General features: G+C 47.9%; 1 protein-coding gene across 1 annotated transcript in view; it reads left to right on the top strand.

Annotated features, from left to right (window-relative positions):
• MCM3AP (minichromosome maintenance complex component 3 associated protein) overlaps nt 1-16,486 on the top strand; it is a gene marked incomplete at its 5' end in the record, with an annotated part of 40,723 nt that extends 24,237 nt beyond the window's left edge. Inside the window, 11 exons of the mRNA XM_079704673.1 lie at nt 66-134; nt 219-353; nt 1,844-1,997; nt 6,503-6,761; nt 6,980-7,077; nt 7,909-8,299; nt 9,408-9,665; nt 10,151-10,280; nt 12,079-12,285; nt 14,549-14,699; nt 16,205-16,486. Of these exons, the coding sequence (XP_079560799.1) occupies nt 66-134; nt 219-353; nt 1,844-1,997; nt 6,503-6,761; nt 6,980-7,077; nt 7,909-8,299; nt 9,408-9,665; nt 10,151-10,280; nt 12,079-12,285; nt 14,549-14,699; nt 16,205-16,363 (2,011 nt within the window). The 3' untranslated portion in view covers nt 16,364-16,486. The remainder of the gene's footprint in view (nt 1-65; nt 135-218; nt 354-1,843; nt 1,998-6,502; nt 6,762-6,979; nt 7,078-7,908; nt 8,300-9,407; nt 9,666-10,150; nt 10,281-12,078; nt 12,286-14,548; nt 14,700-16,204) is intronic.
• Nucleotides 16,487-21,408: the final 4,922 nt, after the last annotated feature.

Genomic DNA, 21,408 nt, shown 5'->3' with positions numbered 1-21,408 from the left:
TATCAGGTTCCTCCGTGGGTGCTGAATGGGCCTCACGTAGGCTCCGTGTGGTTCTCCCTTCGCAGGTTAAGGTGGCTCAGAAGCAAGGTGGCGCACCAGATGAAAGTTCAGCACTTCTACCAGCAGCTGCTGAGGTTGGTCGCCCCCCGCCCGCCGCGTACGCTGCTCCTGCCGGGGGCTCGCGTGGTGGCTCACCTGTGGTGCTTTGTCCCTTCCAGTGACGCGGCATGGGCACCCCTGGACCTGCCAGCCCTCGTGGCTGAGCACCTCCCGGGGCGGCAGGAGCGCGTGTTTTGGAAGCTGGTGCTGGTGTTGCCTGATGGAGAAGAGCAGTCCCCAGGGAGTCCTGGCAGGTCAGAGAGGTTTCCCCCTGGGGGGCCTGGATGCAGAGCAGGCGGCCGGGAGGCGGAGTGGCTTCTCCAGAGCGTCTGGCAGCTGAGTGTTGCGCACGGGGTTGGCCAGGCGTCAGCCCAGTGTGCTCCTCTCCTCCTGGGGGCCCTGACGCCTGCTTTCATTTTGATGCTTAGCTTTGCAGGCTGTTTTGTTTGTTATTTGAAGTTGACGCTTTAGATTATTCACATTTTTATTTTGTATCGTTGGCAACGGTCTTTGTCCAAAAACATTTCAGACTTGATTGTGACTTAAAGCTATGCTGAGGTATACTGATTAGAGCCTGCTTCATTTTAGACTCTTGGGGAAGACAGTTTACTTTGTTTGCTATAGTTCCATTTTTTCCTTAGGTAAAAAATTTCTGGCATTTTTAAAAAGAAATCGAAAAAGTTGACATGGCATTGTTTCTTGTAAACAAGTTGCTTCCAGAAACCATACTTTTTTTTTTTTTGCGGTACGTGGGCCTCTCACTGTTGTGGCCTCTACCGTCGCGGAGCACAGGCTCTGGACGCGCAGGCTCAGCGGCCATGGCTCACGGGCCCAGCCGCTCCACGGCACGTGGGATCCTCCTGGACCGGGGCACGAACCCGTGTCCCCTGCATCGGCAGGTGGACTCTCAACCACTGCGCCACCAGGGAAGCCCTACTTTTCTTTTTTAGATGTAATTCACATATCATGAATTTCTCCCATTTAAAGTGTACATTTCACTGGTTTCAGTATATTCACAGAGTTGTAAACCATCACAACTATCTAATTGCAGAACATTTTGTCACCTAAAAAGAAATCCATGCCCATTAGCAGTCCATCCTTCCTTACCTGCAGCCCCTGGCAACTACTAATCTGTTTTCTGTCTCTATTCATTTGCCTATTCTGGACATCTCATACAAATAGAACCCGAAAACACGTAGTCTTCTATATGACTGGCATCTTTCACTTAGCATAATGTTTTCTAGGTTCATTCATGTTGTAGCATATATTAGTCCTTCATTTTTGGGCCAAATGATATTTGATTGCATGAATATATCACACTTTATTTCTCTGTTCATCAGTTGATGGGCATTTGTGGTGTTTCCACTTTTTGATTATTATGATAACGCTTCTGTGAACATTGACGTGTAAGTGTTTGTGTGGACATATGTCTGCAGTTCTTTTGGTTATATACCTAGGAGTGGAATTGCTGGGTTGTATGGTAAACTCTAAGGACCTTTTCTGTTGCTGAAAATCTTTTCTTTGTGCTTCAAAATCATAAATCACATTAGAATGAGTGTCCTCTCAAATATATAACCCAGTAGAGTTCCTAACTCCATTTAAAAAATCACAGCCTGTTTATTAGTCCAGATCAACTTTATAGTAAGATTTGGTGTTTGTGGATTTACATCTGTGTAACATTTCTCTTTGTAGTTCAAATTTAGGATTAGACTCTCCTACAAGTGTTATTTTCTTTTATTCACAGAATTCTGGCAAATTGGTTAAAAGTCAAGTTCATAGGAGATGATGGCTCAGTGGATGACACATGCCGTGATGTTGGTGGGATTCAGACACTCACTCTCTTTAACACTTTCAGCAGCAAAGGGAATCAGACAGTTTCTGTCAGTGTGTGCATCAAGGTGAGTGACCATCACTTAGTGTATTTACTTCTGAGATTTTCTCATTTGCACTCACTCCCAGACATGATTGGAGTCATATAACTTCCCTGAAGTGGCCCTGAAACAATGTGGGAGGCTCAGAAGCAAGTGTCGTATCTGTTCCTTCTTGCGTCTTGACGACATCCCATGCACACCCCCTTGGTGTGAGAGACCAGGCTAGATTCTCAGGAGTGCAGTGAGTCTTAACTGTCTTGGGTCACAGACCTCTCTTTGAGAACTTGGTGAAAACCCAGAACAATCCTGAAAAGTACATATGTTCACCTATAATTCAGAAGCCCTGAATTCCACGGACCTCTGGTAACTAACCCAAGAGGCATGAGACAGAGCATTACAAAAAAATGCAGTGGTCGTTGCACCTCATATGGTCTGTCAGCTGCTGAAATCTTTGTTAAATAGCTTCCTGAGACATCAGGTCTTACCAAAAGACTAATGGTTTTTAATCCTATGCAGTTTTCACATAGGTTCAGTAGTGGGCATTTCAGGTTACTTGTTTTTGTTTTACATTAAAGTTGTCCTCAGTTTTTGATTATAAGTTCTAATTTTCTTTCCTTTCGTTTCCTTTCCCTTCCTGCCTTCCTTCCTCTCTCTTTCTCTCCCTCTCTCTCTCTTTCTTCCTCTCTCTCTCTCGGCTGCGTTGGGTCTTCATTGCTGCATGTGGGCTTTCTCTGGTTGCGGTGAGCGGGGTCTACTCTTCGTTGCAGTGCACGGGCTTCTCATTGGCAGTGGCTTCTCTTGTTACGGAGCACGGGCTCGAGGTGTGCGGACTTCAGTAGTTGTGGCACGCGGGCTCAGTAGTTGTGGCTCACAGGCTTAGTTGCTCCACAGCATGTGGGATCTTCCCAGACCAGGGGTCGAACCCATGTCCCATGCGTTGGCAGGCAGATTCTTAACCACTGCGCCACCAGGGAAGCCCCTAACTTTTGTTCTTTACAGGTGTTTGTGCAACACTGAGCTTAATTGGTTCCCTGAGAGATTCTTGTTTAATGAGAACCTGTTTCCTCATTAGATTCAGACCTGCATAAATGAACTTGAAGTTTTATTGTGTGTGTTCAGAAGTAAAACCAGATGTATATTTTATTTACTTAGAAAATAGCAGTACATGGCAGGAAGTGTGGGCTTCAGTGTTGAGCAGACCTGGTGTTGGTAGCTGCTGCTGCGGCCAGCTGCCCAACCTGGGCCTGGTGCCTCCCATAGTGTGGCCATCAGGACCAGCGGCACGCTCAGAGCAGGACCCAGTGAAAGCGGCCCTCCCCACCGTGTCCTGACCCGAAGGCTCCACGCCTGACCTCTCCTCTTCCTGACAGTCGCCTTCATGGCACACCCGGACATCTGCATGTGGCACTCCAGTGCATGTTCCTCCTGTCCTTGGAACTGCTTCAAACTGTAGTTTGATTATAGGATTTTTGTTTGTTCCTTTCCATTTTAATACTATTTATTGTATTTCTTAAACGTGAAAGTAATACATATATAAAACTTTAAAAACATAAGGAAATACAGAGGAAGTATAAAGATTATAAGAGCCATCTAAGCTCTCACCATTCAGAGGTAACAGAAACATCTTGGGGCATGTTCTTCCCTTTTTCGTATGATGACAAAGTCAGACTTCACCTACTGGACAATTAGTTTGTTCTTGCCTTTATTCTTAAAAATGTAAGTCAAAATAACACGTGCACGTAGTTAAAAACTCAGAGAGCACCACGACTTATGAGGAGAAGTCACAGCCCCTGCCCCTTCTTCTGGCTCCTTTCCCCAAGGCTTGACTTCTGTCCTGTTGCCGTATCATGTCCTTACACTGCCATTTCTCTGATTTATCCACTTTAGATGTTCTCTGCCGACTTTGCATTAAAATATGTGTGTTAGTTATCTATTTCTACATAGCAGGTTACCTCCAAATGTGGCAGCTTTGGGAATTCCCTGGCGGTCCAGTGGTTAGGGTTCTGCGTTTCCACTGCAGGGTGCCTGGGTTCGATCCCTGGTTCGGGAACTAAGACCCCACGTGCTGTGCAGCACGGCCAAAAAAACCAAAAAACAAAAAACATCCAAATGTGGCATCTTTAAATAACAAACGTTCGTTACTCACAGTTTCTGTGGGGCAGAAGTCCAGGTGTGGCTTAGATGGGCCCTCTGGCTCAGGATTCCTCACCAGGTGTAAGTCAAGATGTGAGCCAGGGCTCTGGTCTCCTCGGAAAGCTCACGCTCGTGGTTGTTGGCAGGATTCATTTCCCTGCAGGCCACACCACGCCACGTGGGCTTCTATGAGGCAGCTCACAACAGGGCATCAGCTGGCTCCCATCAGCTGAGCAAGCTGGCACAATCTCTTTGTAGCCTAATCTTAGAGGTGGCATCCCATTACGTTTGTCTGATACTGTTAGAAGTGTGTCACTGGGCCCAGCTCACACTCAGGGCAGGTGACGGTGCACGGACATCAGCACGAGGAGGTGGCATCGTGGGGGCCATCCTGGGGCTGCACACCCCACTATGGGAGGCGTGAACTCTTAATACCACAGTTCCTCTCAGCCTCCCCATCTTCCAGGTGGCTACATCATTACTTTACATTATCTTAGCAAGTGGGGTCATGTGGGTACGTGTGTTGTGTGTGTGCGCGTGTGCTGTGTGATGGCTATTTGCCCCAGAATCGGCAAGTGTTTTGTGACATTTGTTTATTTTTTTGCAAGTAGTAAGTTGTCTGATTATCTTACTTAAGTAGTTTTATCTTCATCTTTCATTAATATTACCCAAATGTGCCGGCACATGGGCTGTACATGTCTTAGTAGAGTTTTCTAAGTGTTCGATCACTTCACCTTATCCCTCCCTCTGAGAAGGGGTCATCCTCCTGCTCCCCTTGAGGCGGATAACGTGCTCCAGGGTGTGGCTTCCGCTGGGCCCTCCAGACCAAGAGCTCAGTCCTGCTCTTCCACCCCTAACCCTGACCCTCGTGTCAGGGTCCTCGTGGCCGGGCGCCGCCTGTGGGTCAGTGCTCTTACTCATGATGCGGTTTTGCCAGGGAGGGAGGAGCTAAAACAAATAGCCTGGGGCCACACAGCTGCTCCGTGGTGCCCCTGTGCACAGGAACCCTTGAGGGCGAACTGAGTTATACATACAGAGCGCACAGTCTGACACATCGAGCGCTTACTCGGTGCTGCCGTTGGCAGCAGCAGCAACAGCAAGATGTTTTCTTGGTTTAGTCTCTTGTTTGATGGAGCACGTTTTCCACTTTCTTCCAAAGGAAGAATGCGTGGGAGGAGAATTTGGGGCATTCTTGCCTGTCTGAAAATGTATTTGCTCTCACATTTGCTTCATAGTTTAGCTAGGTTTGTAGAATTATGGGCTGAAAGTTATTTTCCTTCTAGTTTGCTCCACTGTCACCTGCCGTCCAGCATTGCTGTTGAGATGTCTGAAACTGTTCTGTTCCTTTCTCTGTGGCCCACTTTGTTTCTCTTTGGAAGCCTGCACTCTGTCCCTGGGGCTCTGGTGCTGACTTCCTTCCCTCATCATTTGGGCTTGGTGGGTCCTTGTGGGCTGGAGACTGACGTTTTTGCATCTTGATGACATCTGCTTTCCTTCTCATTTATTCTCTTCTCTCTTGAACTCTGTATTAGACTGTTTGACCTCATCAGTTGAGCCTCTGAGCCTCTTAATCCTTTCTATCCCATTTGCTCTCTTGTTTTTTAATACTGTTTTCTGGGAGATTTCCTTGACTGTATTCCAAATGTTCTATTGAGTTTTTAATAATATATATATTATTGATTTCCTTTTTCTTGTCCTTATTTGACTTTTTCATATCATCTTATGACTGTTTCCAGAGGCATCCTCAGAGGAAATTAGGATTTTTGCATAAGTTTTCTTATGTGCCATGCGGTATCTGTTTCCTTTGGGTTTCTTTCTTTCTTTTTTTTTTTTTAATTTTTTAAAATTTTTGGCTGCGTTGGGTCTTTTTTGCTGCACACAGGCTTTCTCTGTTTGCAGCGAGCGGGGGCTACTCTTCATTGCAGTGTGCAGGCTTCTCATTGCGGTGGCTTCTCTTGTTGCGGAGGACAGGCTCTAGGTGCATGGGCTTCAGTAGTTATGGCACGTGGGCTCAGTAGTTGTGGCTCACAGGCTCTAGACCACAGGCTCAGTAGTTGTGGTGCATGGGCTTCGTTGCTCCATGGCATGTGGGATCTTCCTGGACCAGCGATCCGACCCGTGTCCACTGCATTGGCAGGCGGATTCTTAACCACCAGGGAAGTCCCGGCTTACCCGTTTTTTACAAGCCTGTTTGAGGTAACTGTTGAGATTAAATTGCTCCAACCCAAGTCTAACCAGAGGCTGAATGACCTGTGACTGATTTTCACACGAATCCTCGGCCTCACGGAGGGAGGCTGACCTGGCGTGAGGTGAGCATTTGGCTCTGCTCACTCTGCAGCTCACTGTTGATTTGTCCCCTGGTGCATCCATCCATCTTGATGGTCTGGGTGCTGTTCCAGGTGGCCCATGGTGCACTTAGCGACTGTGCCCTCGACGCTGTGGAGACACAGAAGGAGCTCCTGGGAGCCAGTGGGGTCATGCTGCTGCTTCCCCCCAAAGTGAAGAGCGAGGACATGGCGGAGGAGGACATGTACTGGCTGTCGGTGTTGCTGCAGATCAAGCAGCTCCTGCAGGCCAAGCCCTTCCAGCCTGCGCTTCCGCTGGTGGTTCTTGTGTCCAGCCCGGGAGGGGACGCCGTGGAGAAGGAAGTGGAAGCTGGTGTGTGAAGGCAGTTCCATTTATGAGCTGGAATGTTTAATAAGTGGGTAGAGCCGGGGGTATGAGAAAGTGCTGGCAGTGTGGTGTCCGGAGTCCTGTGACAGCAGCTGCTGCAGTGACTGGGGGCAGGGTTGGGCGGGGTCAGAGCAGTGAGATGCCTTTGGTCGCCTGCACACCTCTACCAGGAGACAGGTGACCTACATCTGTTTGTCTTAAAGGTCTGATGCTACAGGATTTGGTTTCAGCTAAGCTGATTTCAGATTATACCGTTATTGAGATCCCTGATTCCATTAGTGATTTACAAGGCACGACTAAGGTAAGGTTTCATCATTTTTAAAGGTCCAACAAGATATTTCAGTTTTTTCCCTTTCACTCTATCTTGAATTTAGTGTATATTACTGCATGCATCTTTAATTTTATGTTTTGACAGGAAACTTTCTAAAAATATAAGCAGAAATCAAAATAAAAGATAAAATTTGCCCACAGTCCTGCTATCGGCAATAAATTAAATTGTTCGTGTAAATTTTCTTAGAGGTTTTGTTGTTATGGATTTAAAATATGACAGTTCATGTCTTGTATCTGAGGGTCAGATGTATAATTATTTTTGTAAGTGGTTGTCCTTGGAATATGAAGAAATAATGTTATCAGAAGTTTCCTTAAAAAAAGGAAGTCTGTGCAGACAATTACATCTAGGGAAAGAAGTGCCAGGGATTAAAATAAAAGTAATAAATACAGGAAGAAAGATAACTACAGGATGTGAAAGCATCCAGGCATGTAGTGAAGCTGTTAGTCCTTCTAAGAACGGGAAGACGTGGCTTCCTTTTCTGTGTGAGGTGAAGAGGATGTGCAGGGCTGGTTTCCCTTGGGCCTCCAGCCCTTCCGGGGCGATCCTTCAGGCCACGCTCCTCGGGGCCGAGGGGCACGGGAGCCCTTCTCGGGGTCCCTGTTGTGTGGGTCTCCAGGGCCCTGGGAGACCAAACTCAACTGCAGTGAGAGCTTCTGCTCCCCTTGCTGGTGTGGTTGAGAGGCTGCTGCTCCGGTGGCACCTGCTGTGGCAGCTGGGTGGGGGGGGCGCCTTCAGGAATCTCTTCCTGAAAAACAGCGGAATTGTTGAACCAGATCTCTCCCCACTGTCTTTGCTTCTCAGGTTACGCAGGCTGTGCAGTGGCTGGTCTCCCACTGCCCCTGTGCCCTTGACCTTTGTTGCCAGACCCTCATTCAGTACGTGGAAGACGGGGTTAGCCGGGAGTTTAGCAGCCGGTTTTTCCACGACAGAAGAGAGCGGAGGCTGGGCGGCCTGGCCCCACAGGAGCCAAGCGCCGTCATCGAACTGTTCAACAGCGTGCTGAGCTTCCTGGCCTCCGTGGTGTCCTCCGAGCAGCTCTGCAACCTGTCCTGGCCTGTCCCGGAGTTTGCCGAGGCAGGGGGCAGCCGGCTGCTTCCTCACCTTCACTGGAACACCCCGGAGCACCTGGCCTGGCTGAGGCAGGCTGTCCTTGGCTTCCAGCTCCCACAGATGGACCTTCCGCCCCCGGGAGGTGCGTGCTCGTGCCGAGGGGTACTGGCTGGGAAGCATGTGGTGCGGCCGAGTTCCCCGTCTCCTTCTTGTTGTAGAGACACCCTGGCAGGTGTTGGGCGCCGGTGTGAGGTGGTCCTCCTCCACTGGGCACCCCGGCCCCACGCCGCACCCGTCCGCACTCGCCTTTGGATTCAGGAGTCAGGACGAGCTGGGGTTCTGTGGAGTGAGCCCTGTTGGCCCTTCCCCACCATCTGAGTGGTCTGTGGCTGTCTGTTCAGTCCCGGGAGGAAGGTGTCAGGAAGAGTGCTGCACCCAAGGCCTGGGATTCCTCTGTTACCAGCAGGTCCCATCCTGCCTGTGCCATGGCATTTGGGAGCAAAAGGCGTGGGGACTGTGCAGTCCTGTCCCCGCGCTGCTGGCTCTGCTGGGGCCACGGCACTCAGTGCCGCTTTAACACCAGTGTTGCTTCTTTGTCAAAGAAGCGCCTGTGGCTCCGGCTGTGCCCGAGTGAGGCTTTCGGGCTGTTCTCACGCAGACTTTGTGGGTCCCTGTGCTGTGAGGAGGCTGCCCCTTCCCTTGCTGATGATGTCAGGAGGGAACAAGGCTGCTTGTGCTCACGTGGCGCAGCACGTGGCCTTAGCAGGGCCGTTCTTTTGTAGACCATGTGGAACAGAGGCCTCAGGCATCATTCTGAATTTTGAGGTGCAGTCTCCAGTACGTCTAACAGACATTTGCTACTGAAGGAACCCAATGGGAAACAAACTGCACTGCGCAAATCCTCTGCCGTGAGCTAGGTCGGGGCTCCCCAAGAGAAGCCCGTGCCTCTGGGACCAGACCTCCCTGAGTGCTTGGTCAAATACGGACTCCTGCACGCATCTGCAGGCCTGTGCAGTCAAAGCCTCTAGGATGGACCCTTTGTTGTGAATTCTGACCTGGGTGGCTGCATCCCTTACCTGGACATGGGGAGGGAGATGTTCTTTCTTTAACAGCTGTGGTTCTCTTGTATTCAGAGTTGAAGGCAGACTTCTCAGCTACAGAGTTGCCTTTTCCTAGGAAACTACAGAGTGAAGAACATGGCATGTAGATTTGCACCAAGCCCTGTGACTCATGCGGTGCTTTCTCTCCAGCTCCCTGGCTCCCTGTGTGCTCCATGGTTATCCAGTACGCCTCCCAGATCCCCAGCTCTCTCCAGACGCAGCCTGTCCTGCGGTCCCAGGTGGAGAGCCTGCTCCGCAGCACGCACCGCAGGTGGAAGAGTGGGAGCCCCTCCCCAGGCCGGGGGGCGCAGCCCTCAGTTGCCGAGATCCCGTGGGATGACATCATCGCCTTGTGCATCAACCACAGGCTGAGGGACTGGACACCCCCCAGGCTTCCCGTCACACCAGGTAGTTAGTGCTTGGTGCCGTGGGCCGGCTCCTCAGGAGACTTTCCTGGTCCAGTTTCAGCAAAGGAAGATGTTTACTTGACGGTTGTTCCCTTCCTGCGGGTCCCCACCCTTCCTCTCCTTAGGGCTACCTCTCCAAGCCAGTGACCTCCAGGTGACTTACAAACATTGGGAAGAGCTGAGAAGGTTCCAGGAGAGCCTGCACTCATCTCCCTGAAATGGGCCCCCAAGGCTGGCTTTAGAGAGACTTCTCTGAGTAGTCACACTGGCCATGCAGGTCTGGACGTGAGCCTCTCTGGACCTTGAATGACCCATGGACACTTGGAGCATATTTAGCTCAAGCATGGGAGTCACATAATTGTGCACCTTTAATCGGAAGGGCTAGTCCTTAAGTCAGTGAATTTAAGCAGACATCAAGTGGTCTTTTGATGTTCTTTTGCTCTTTTGATGTTCTTTTCTCTTCTTATTTTTGTATCGTTTTCTCAGAGGCACTGACTAAAGATGGTCAGATATGTGTGTATTTTTTAAAAAACCATTTGAAAAACTACAACGTTCCTTTGTCGTGGGAACAAGCCAGAATGCAGACGCAGAAGGAGCTACAGTTGAGTCAGAGCCGGTGAGATCTGTGTTCAGTGTGCGTTTCCGTCATCCCTCAACCAAGAGAGTGAACTGTGTTCTCTAACAGAGTATACAGCAGCAATTCACATCCTGTACATGAAATCCAGCCCATTGTGGGGAGATTCCGACAGATACTGGAGGAACAGATCATTCCCATGTAGTAGAAACTGTTGTAGAGCAGAGGGAAACAAGCATCTCATTTCATTTATTGGACAAACCTGACCCTGAAGTCGTAACATAACCAGGAGAGTGCAGACAAAAGAAAGCTGTTGTCTGATCTCACTTACAAACCTGGTTCAAAAATACTAAGTAAAATGTTAGCACATGCAGTTTTGCAGTACATAAAAAACTCACAGGCCCGCTTTATACTGTGCTATACAATATCAACGGTAGAAATCTATTTGTGTAATTAGCTGTCATAACAGAAAAATAAGCGATCATTTCACTAGGTGTTGAGAAGTTTTCCTTAAAATTTATACCCATTCCTTCTCCCTCTCTCCAAGAAAAAAATTTATACCCATTCCTGATAAAATTTCTTATGAAACTTGGGTAAAAAAGTTATTTAGCTTGATAGGGCTATCTACCATAAAACTACTAAAAAACCCCCCATGCTTCTTAGTAAAACATCAGAAACACTGAAGTTAGAACCAGCCTTGAGCTGCCCTGACATCACTGCTGTTCACTGTTGTCCCGGAGACCCTGCCCCGTTTAGGGCATAAATATCAAGAGAGGAGGACCAATTATTTCCAGACAGTAAAATTGTCAGTTCAGGATCATCGACAGTCACACCCTTAGAACTGTTCAGCATTCAGCAAGGTGACCAGACAGATCAACCTACAACGTACAGAAATTCTCATTCACAGCAGCAACAAATCTAGAACATATGGACACACACTGACCAGGAGAGGTGCTAAACCCCTGTGAAGGGGATTCTCAGAGCCCTGAAGGTGCAAAGAAAACCTTGAATAAATGAGGGGCAGGCTAGGCTTTGCTCACTGGAGGACGCAATGCTGTAAAGATGTCAGTTCTCAAACTATAAAGTCAGGGCATTTCTAATCAAAAGCCCAAAAGGGTGTTTCCGCCTGGTCTTGACAAGACCGCCTGGTTAATTAACCGCCTGGTTAATTCTAGAATTCATTAGGATGAGGAAATGTGTAGCAATTGCTGAGAAAATTTTGAATAAGAATAACAAGGAAGGTCTGCTCAGCCTGATCTCGAAACATATAATAAAGTTACAGTAGACAAATGGATCAGAATAGAAAGTGCAAGAACAGAAACCTGTGATAAAAGTACCACACCAGATGAGGGAAGTCAGTGCAGAGAGGACAGACTTTGGCCTCTATTTAGAAAAAGCATTAGACCCTCGTCTCCCGCTGCTGTAAACACTACTTCCAGGGGAATTTCCTGGCGGGCCAGTGGTTAGGACTTGGCGCTTTCACTGCCCAGGGCCCGGGTTCAATCCCTGGTCGGAAAACTAGGATCCCGCAGGCCTCGCATCACAACAACAACAACAACAACAAATCCAGATGGATTCAGGAGCTACATGAAAAATAAGAACCTTGCCAGTATTAGGGAAAAACAGAGACTGCTGATGACCCTGGAAGGGGAAGCAGAACTCAGAGTAGAGAAGCTTCGGGAGCCCTGCTGCCCAGGAGAGGGGAAGCTGCTGCAAGGCAGAGGCCGCCCTTCCTCTGCACCTGTGCCTGACCCCAGAGCACCCCACTCTGCCTGATGCCAGAGGAACCCTTTCTCCCTCTCTTTCCTGACCGTAAGCATTTCAAAACGTGTACTTACAGTTTGGGGATAAGGTCTTTTCACCCTTCTGCAAAGAAGCTTCCCACTCCGTTACTTCACGGGCACCGCAAAAGGAAGAGAGGTGTGGAGCGCGGCCGAGAGGGGCGGATTCCCGGCACCGAGGACCTGATGCACAGAGCCTCTCCCCAGGAGCTCCTGGCCCAGTGTCTGTCCAGCAGCCTGCTGCTGGAGAAAGAGGAGAGCAAGAGGTGAAGCCCGTTTCCGGGGTTCGTTTTGTCCTTTAGGCCGCTTCAGCCGGGTTAGCAAGGACCCCAGGGACAAAGCTGTTGAAAAAAGAAGGCAGGTCAGCTCTTAGAGGACAGAGTCGGTGCCCTCGATGGGGTGCCTTCGACTGTTTTATTATTTGAAATTAGTTTCGTTGATTGTTTATCACTGAAAGTCCTCAGTCTCCTAGTGGGGAGTGAGTGTAGCTGGCTAACTAAGCCTCTGTGGCACATGGCTGGCATGCGCTCTGCCCGTCTGGCCAGCCTGGGCATTGGGGCATTCCCACGCTGCGGCTGTGCAGGAGCTGGATGGAGCAGCGCTTCCTCTGCCTCTCCCACCACCCGCGTTCATGGTTTTACTGAGGAAGAAGGGGGCTTCCACTGTCGTCCTCGTGCCTCCCCTGCCCCGTCCTCTCCGGCAGCCTCCGTGTCCAGCCTGTAGGCAAGGGCAGCCCCTCCCCTTGGCTGCACTCGTCTCCCACCCACTCAAGGACACTAGTCCAGTGAGAGTCCTTCACTCGCCCGTCAGCATACAAACGTGAAAACAGGCTGCCACTCCTCCCTGTCTTGGCCCCATTTCCTTCTCTAGTCACCACCGCCATGTTTCTGCTCCCTTAACAGTGAACTCCCCGCAAAACAGTGTGATTCTCACTTCTGCAGCCCTCTTTCCCAGTCTTCTGCAGCCCATCCCTGCCCCAGGGTGTCTGCTGTGGTCAGGGTACTGCAGCCTGCACACGGCTGACCTGACCATGAACCCCAGGCCCCAGCAGCCGCACATGTTCCCTCCCTGCTCCTGCCGACCTGCCCAGGCTCACTCTCCAGACCTTCTCTCTGTGTTATCTGCACCTACTCCCCACTGATTTCATCCAGTTTAATGGATTTTTTAAGTAGCGTCAATATTCTGACAACTCCAAATTATATCTCAAACCTTGAGATTTGAACTCCAGATTTGAATACTGTAGTTCTTCCTTGAATTCTTCGTTAGACATCTATTGGATGCCTGACAGCCATCTCAAAGCTAACATCCCAAATCCAGTTGCCGATTTCTCCCAGCCGGCCCCTCCTGCAGTGGTCTTCTCAGTCGATGGCGGCGCCATCCTTCCAGCTCCCCGGGCCAGATGCCTTGGAATCATCCCTCTGCATCCAGTCCACCCACAAATCCTACTGGCTCTGTTCAAAATATGTTCAGAATTGGACCATTTTGGCGGTGGTCTGTAGTCTAGTCTCAGCAGACCTGGTGCGAGCCTTTCAAGTGTGAGGCAGAGGTCATGTTTCTCCTTTGCTCACAACCTTCCAGTGGCTTCCTCTTCACCAAATCAAAGGCAGAACCCTCACAAGGGGGCAAGGCCCTGTGCGATCCACCTCTCATTTCCTTTCTGACCTCTGCTCCTTGCTGCATCATGCTAGGCAGTGCACAGGCAGGCGTTGGTGTTAGCCGTTCCTTTTGCCTGGGACTCGCAGCCACCCTCTAACATCCCCTTGGCCCACCTTGTGCTCACTTCTGGCCTCTGCTCACATCTACTCAGTGAGGGCCTCCTTACCCATCTCACCAGTCCTCCCTGTCTCCATGTCTCTGCCTTGTTTTCCTCGTCTTCAGATGTCTCCTTTGTCTGTCTCACCTCACTAGAGTGTCAGCTGCCTCCAGCTGGGCCTTGTCTGTTCTGTCTCAGTGCTGTGTCCCCGGTACCCAGAATGATGCCTAGCATTTGGTGGAGGCTTGATAAATATGTGTTGGGAGAGTGAATGAATGTGTCATGATTTCTAAAGGTAGATTTTCCTAGGGCTGTATCATTTAAGCAGTTTGGATCAGATTATTTTTCTTTAAAAAGCAAGTATATGGAGAGGACAGCTCTGGAGTATGTTAGGTGTCAGTGCGATGTTATTTTGGGTTAATTTTAAACTAAAGCAGCAATCCATACATTTTCGATAATCCAAAGAGATACAAATTAATTATAGACACATAATAGCAAAATAAGCCAGAGAAGATAAACCAAGTGAGAGAAGTACAAGTACTGTTAAAAACCAGTTGTTTTGGATAAATGCCACCCTTTTCATTAAATATAAATCAGGTTTATAAGTTAAAGAGAAGATACTAAATTTTTTTAAACGGTGCTTTTCTGCTTCTTAGTTGATGTCATAACTTAGTTCCACCCTTAGTAAAAAGCAAAGCTTTAAAACATTTAAAGCATATATAGGAGAAAAGTGAGAGATAGTTAAATTTTTGCTTCCTAATGCTCACATGTTTCAGGTTTGAAGATCAACTTCAGTGGTGGTTGTCAGAGGACTCAGGAGCATTCACAGATTCAACTTCCCTTCCACTCTACCTTCCTCAGACTCTGGTGTCTCTGCCTCAGACTATCAAACCTGTGATGAAAACATCTACAACTACTAGCCTTCAGGTGAGAAGAGAGTATATTTGGCATTTATATTAGACTTAACAACTGAGAGAATGACTGGGAAAAAAGTAATGTCTCGAGTCATCGTATGATGTCATGATGACCAATAAATTATTAGCTTGAATTAGATCTTTTCTTAAACTTAATCTGTCAGTATTATAGTGGCCCGACTAATTCTGAGTTTCTGCTTATGAAATGAATGAAGAATGGAATTGAAACATGCTTAAGAACTGAACAAAACCCATAACCATGTTATGCTGACATGCAGTAAAGTTCTGAGGAGAATCACAAAGGTGACAACAGTGGTTCGGTTTATGGAGCACATACCGTCCAAGCTTTGGCATCACCCGGACCTCCCTTCTGGTATTAATTTTCCATGAGGAAAATTAATGAATGAGGAGGGTATGCTCACAGAAGTCAAGGGCCTCACCCAAGAGCGTTCAGCTGGTCAGTGGCAAAGCTGCTTTTTAAAGCCAGACCCAACTGGCTCCGAAGCTCAAGATCTTTCTACCTCACCATTCTTCCTTCAGTGATAAAAGACACAAAAGCAGAGTTTATATGTATAATGCTGGACAGGCAAAATGTATGTTCCTGGATTGGCTTTTAGGAAGCCCTTCAATTGCGGAGAAAAACAAATTAAGATGACATACTATTTCCAATTATTAGTTTGACGGATACCTTAAAAATATTTGTACCCTTTGACTTTAACAATTCTGCCCTGGGCCTCCCTGGTGGCGCAGTGGTTGAGAGTCCGCCTGCCGATGCAGGGGATACGGGTTCGTGCCCCGGTCTGGGAGGATCCCATATGCCGCGGAGCGGCTGGGCCCGTGAGCCATGGCTGCTGAGCCTGCGCATCCGGAGCCTGTGCTCCGCAACGGGAGAGGCCACAACAGTGAGAGGCCCGCATACCACAAAAAAAAAAAAAAAAAAAAAAAAACAATTCTGCCCTAAAGAAATGACTGACAAAAGTTAATATATTTTTGTTCACTGTAGCATTAATTATAGTACATGAAAGTGGAAACTAAACATCCAAAGATGAGAGTCTGGTTCAGCAATTACAATACATATGATGGCGTAGTTCGTAGCTCTGGACAACGATATCTTACAAAAACGACTAGAAGTGGTTCATGGTAGAATCGGAAGTGGAGGGACTTCCCTGGTGGTCCAGTGGTTAAGACTGCGCTTCCAATGCAGGGGGTGTGGGTTTGATCCCTGGTAGGGGAACTAAGATCTCACATGCCCTGTGGCACGGCCAGAAAAGGAAATTAAAAAATATAAATAATGAATCAGAAGAGGAAACATTCCATGGCAGATGATGCCAGCTGTATGTGTATGTGCTGGAAGGGGCTGGAAGGATGTGTGATAGATGCCAAGAGAGGGGTTTGTTGAGCCTAGCAGGCCCCAGAAGAGGTTTCTAACATGAGTCAGATCTAGTGCCTTTAAAGAAAATATATCTTGGCTTGTGGATATCCCAAAACTATTTTTAGTTTCTTTTTTTGTTCAAATAGAACGACAGGACAGGGGAGCAACTGCAGATGTCAGAGGCAACAGGCACATCTCTGACCGAACGGCTAAAGCACCTAGAAAGGCTGATCCGGAGTTCAAGGGAAGAGGACGTTGCCTCTGAGCTCCATCTCTCTGCACTACTGGACATGGTGGACATTTAAGCTGCTGGACCTGAGAGAGGGTTTAGAAGATGTTCTTTTACTCAAAATCATGTTATTCTCAGATGCTTGATGCATGTTGGAATGTGATTATTAATCATCCAAATAAACCACTGGAATATCTAATGAGGTCTTCGTCAGTTTTCAGAATGAAAGGCTGTTTTCTTCCGTGTAATGTCTTTGATACTCTTACTGACTGTTGTCCACCAACACGTACTCTTACGTTGCAGTGTGTAACGGTGGTCATTCATTGTCTTAGCAACAGTTGCAGTCCCTGATGTGCCAGAATCAGTAGTGCAGGGATGCATAAGGTGCAGGGACCCTGCCCACCAGGCCTGCCCAGCTCACACCTCAGAGAGCCGACGGATGTACTCAGCCAACTGTATATGTACATAGCTCTCTGAGGCATGGGGTATGTGCCTGGATTGGAAGCAGTGGGAGACAAGGGGATTGGGCGGAGGACAGAGCAGAATTCTTGGAGAGGAGTGCAGGGGTACACCCGAGAGGATGTGATGAAAACCTGGAGGTGCCAGTTTGGTAGGACTGCCAAGTGAGGGGATAGGCCAGACCGCCGAGACCCTTGCTGCTTTACTGTGAGTGCTATGGGAGTCAGCTGTTGGAGGATGTTAGGCAGAGAAGTGATTTGGTCACATTTTGTTTCAAAAACTGCATATGGGGAACAACAGCAAGACAAGCAATGGATCTCGAAAGGAGGATGCTGCAGCTGTCCAGGTGAAAGAAGAAGGGTATAATCCTGAGTCTGCTAGCAGTTGGTGTGGAGAGAAGGGATACATTTGAGCCACATCCAGAAAGAGGTATTAATAGACTTGATGCTGAGTATGACCATCAGTCTTAAATTGGCACTCAGCATCTCCCTACTGTATCCCACATCCCCTAGACTCCCTGAGAAAACTATTTCATATCTTATTCTCTTCAAACCTACAACATTCCTAGATGACGACCTGCTTCTTATTTCACGGAGAAAAAAGAAGCACTAGGAACAGAACTTGCTCATCCTACCACCACCAAATCTACCAGCCAAACCCTGCATCTGCCAGAACAAACACTAATCAACTCTTAGGGATTTCTTCAGTGATTAACTTCATGTTTATCAGTAAAGACTCAAGTAATGCTATTTCTTAATCTCGATTTTAGACATCTGTTGATTTCCTACAATAGAAAATGAGTTAGCTCTCTTATACTATCCTCTCTGCAACGTGTATCACCCACACATGCTACTACATTTCCTCTCCTGCTAGTCTCCCAAAACGATTTAAGATGTTAGCTGAAATCTGCATTCAGAGTTCAGTATGACTATATTAACACCGTTTGCGGTCGAGCCCTGTATTGGTTTATGATTACATTTCCTTTAGGTACAACTTTCAGTTGTACCTGGAGTCAACTGTCTTGCTTTTTCACTTGCTTGGTTTTCTGTGTTGCTAGCACTGCTTCACCCAAACCTCTCCTCGCTAAGTGTAAAGCTCCTCCCAACACTCAGGTGCCTCAGGTAACATGCTAGCTCCATTTTCTTTTGGAAATGAACCACTGGGAAACCCCCCGTCTTTGTGCCACCTTGGACGTTTCCTGGATTCTGAGTCATATATCCTCCTCTTCTGTGGTCTGCTTTCTCATTTTGATGGAGCTCATCTTTTAGAGCCTTCCGAGCTTGCATATCTAAAAGGTCTTTATTTCTACCCTTATATTAGATTCATCGTTTGAATGGAAGTGGAATTTTACATTGGAAATTATTCCTCTGTGTTTTTGTTTTTTGTTACTGGGAGGTTTTTTTTTAAGATCATCTTTATCCCTGGTGGTCTCAAATTTCTCAACATGTTTGACGTATTGGTTTGCCTCCCCTATTCCCTGCCGAATTTATTGTGCTTGGCACGTTGTAGTGCTTTTTTCCAGTAGTTTTTGGTATGTAACAAACTACCCCAACCATAGCTTAAATTTGGGAAAGATAGGCTGGGCAGCTTTAAGGATAGGCTGGGCAGCTTTCTCTTGGGATCTCTCATGCAGTTGCAGTCAGGTATTGAATGCAGGTATTGGGACTGTGGTTATCTGAAGTCTTGACTGTGGCTGGATGTCTGAGACAGCTCACTTACATAGCGGGCAGGTGATGTCGCACTGTTGGCTAGGGGCTCAGCTGGGGCTTTCGACCTGAGTAGCTACATGTGACCTCATTATGTGGCTTGGCTTCCTCACAGCAAGGTGGCCTCAGATAGGACTTCTCACATGGCATCTCAGGGCTCCAAGCGCAAGTGCCCCAGTGAGCGAAATGCAAGCCCAGCTTTGGAATCTGTGCAGGATCACTTCCAGTGCATTGTATTGGTTACAAGCATCTGGTTATAGATTCAAGGGACGGGACATAGGTCCTATTTCTCAGTGGGGATGAGTGGTAAGACCACATTGTAAAAGAGCATGTGAGATGGGAGATTTTGCAGCATCTTTAGAAAATATTCTCCCATGCTTTTTCAATCCAGAAGACTTTTCCCAATTCTGGGAATTGTTGGAAATTATTTAATACATTTTTCTCCTCCACTGTTTCCCTTTGGAACTCCTAATATTCAGATGTTTGACCACCTATTTTTTTTTGTTTTTGTTTTTTGTTTTTTTGCAGTACGCGGGCCTCTCACTGTTGTGGCCTCTCCCATTGCGGAGCACAGGCTCCGGACATGCAGGCTCAGCGGCCATGGCTCACGGGCCCAGCCGCTCCATGACATGTGGGATCTTCCCGGACCGGAGCACGAACCCGTGTCCCCTGAACTGGCAGGCGGACTCCCAACCACTGCGCATTTTCTTTTCAATTTTTGTATATCTTTACCTTTCTATCCTACTATTCTAAAATCTCTCTATCTCCCTGTTCTAGTGATTTTAAAACTGCTACCATATTGTGAATCACTATATTGTACACCTGTAACATATAATATTGCACACCAACTATACTTCAAAAAAAAAGTTTAAAAAATCTTAAACTGCTGCCATATTTTTAATTTCTGAGAGTCTTTTTCTTAATGTTTCTTATTAGAGATGACTCCTGTTAATTCATTCATTTATTCAGTATATACTTTTGGAATGTTTACTATATGCCAGGCATTATTCCAGGAGCTGGGGATATAGCAACAAAGGAAACAAATTTCAGCCCTCACAGAGCTTATATTTTAGTGGGGAGATAGACAATAAACAAGATAATTATGCAAAACATTTGGTATGCTAACTGGTGATAAGCACAGAAAACAATAAGGGAGGGAAAGAGTATGTCAGGATGTTGCACTCATGAAACAAGAACCATCTATCTCTGTGAGGACATGTTTTTGTCAAAGTCCTCTTCTACGACTTTCAATCATCTCCATTTCTCAAAATTTCCTTTTTGGGGACTGCCCTGGTGGTGCAGTGGTTAAGAATCTGCCTGCCAATGCAGGGGACACGGGTTCGATCCCTGGTCCAGGAAGATCCCACATGCCTCGGAGCAACTAAGCCCATGTGCCACAACTACTGAGCCCACATGCTGCAACTACTGAAGCCCGCGCGCCTAGAGCCCGTGCTCTGCAACAAGAGAAGCCACCGCAATGAGAAGCCCCTGCACCACAACGAAGAGTAGCCCCCGCTCGCCTCAACTAGAGAAAGCCCGCACGCAGCAATGAAGACCCAACGCAGCCAAAAAAAAAAAAAAAAAAAAAAATTTCCTTTTTCGTTGCTTTCGTGGTAGAGGTTTTCCTCAAATGTTTGGCTCATGTTGATGATCGGGCTCTGAGGAGTTTGCTGGAAGCTTTGTGCCAACAGATACAGCCTGCCAGCTGATAGGCTTCTCTGCCTTTCCACTGGGTCCCAGCTGCCAATGTTCGGAGGTCTTTTGGGGGAGGGCCATTTGCTCCAGAGAAATCCTCCTATTGCCCGGAGCTGTATGGCTGAGCGGGAGAAGTGGAACTGCCACAACAGTGGAGACTTTCACTCAACACCCTGCTTTCAGTGGCCCTCAGCTATGCCTTGTGCCTGAGTTCACACCTGCTCTGACTCCACTGCTGCAGGCTTCTGTCCAGGTAGGGGAAGGGGTCTGTTGTCAGACTGCTTCCTGTTCACACGTGACACCAGTTCTAACTTCTGCACCTTCCTGGGGCTCATGGGCAAGAATGGTCTTTTTCCTCAATGGCTTCACCCCGACAATGGGTTGCAGCTTCCTCTGGCTTGCTAAGGCAGTGAGTACTCCTCCTTACATTCCTGGCCTCTCCAGTTCTGTTGACCTCCATCGTTTACTGGTGCTTCCTCTCCCATTCTTTCACTACTATGCATTTTTATCTCTTTTATTGCTTTATGTAAGTAGGGTTTAGGTGGGAAATGGAAGTCAATGCCTGTGCTCAGTCTGACATGTTGAACTGGAAATCCCCCCACACCCTTTTTTTTTTTTTTTTCTTGCATTACGCGGGCCTCTCACTGTTCTGGCCTCTCCCGTTGCGGTGCACAGGCTCCGGACGCACAGGCTCAGCGGCCATGGCTCACGGGCCCAGCTGCTCCGCGGCATGTGGGATCTTCCCAGGCCAGGGCACGAACCCGTGTCCCCTGCATCGGCAGGCGGACTCTCAACCATTGTGCCACCAGGGAAGCTCCCCCCCACCCTTTTTAACTACTACTGGGCTTTCCTTCTCACATCTCCTGAGATTGCTCTTGTCAGTCACCAGTCAATTGTCTTGCCACATCTAGTTGCCAATTCTCAGACCTCATTTTACAATCCCTTTAAAGTCTCCACACAGATCACCATGCCTTCACCTGGCTTCCCTGACTCCACATTCCCCTAGTTTTTCTCCTCTCTCTGGCCACTCCTCCTCCTCTAGGTTGGAAATGGTTGTTGCCCTAGGACTGATCCTGGAAATTCTTCTCTTTGGAACACTCACGCCCTAGCTGATTTCATCCAATCTGATGTTTTCAAACATCACCTGAAAACAGGCAACTCCCAAGTTCCTCTCTCTAGTTCTGTCTTCTCTCCCGAATACCAGCCTGTCTACTCAGCCTATCCACTTGAATGTCTAATGGGCATCTCTGTCTTAACATGT

This window comes from Hyperoodon ampullatus (assembly GCF_949752795.1).
Source record: "Hyperoodon ampullatus genome assembly, chromosome: 5".
In the NCBI taxonomy this organism is placed as follows: domain Eukaryota; kingdom Metazoa; phylum Chordata; class Mammalia; order Artiodactyla; family Ziphiidae; genus Hyperoodon; species Hyperoodon ampullatus.
This window is presented reverse-complemented; position numbering and strand designations above follow the sequence as displayed.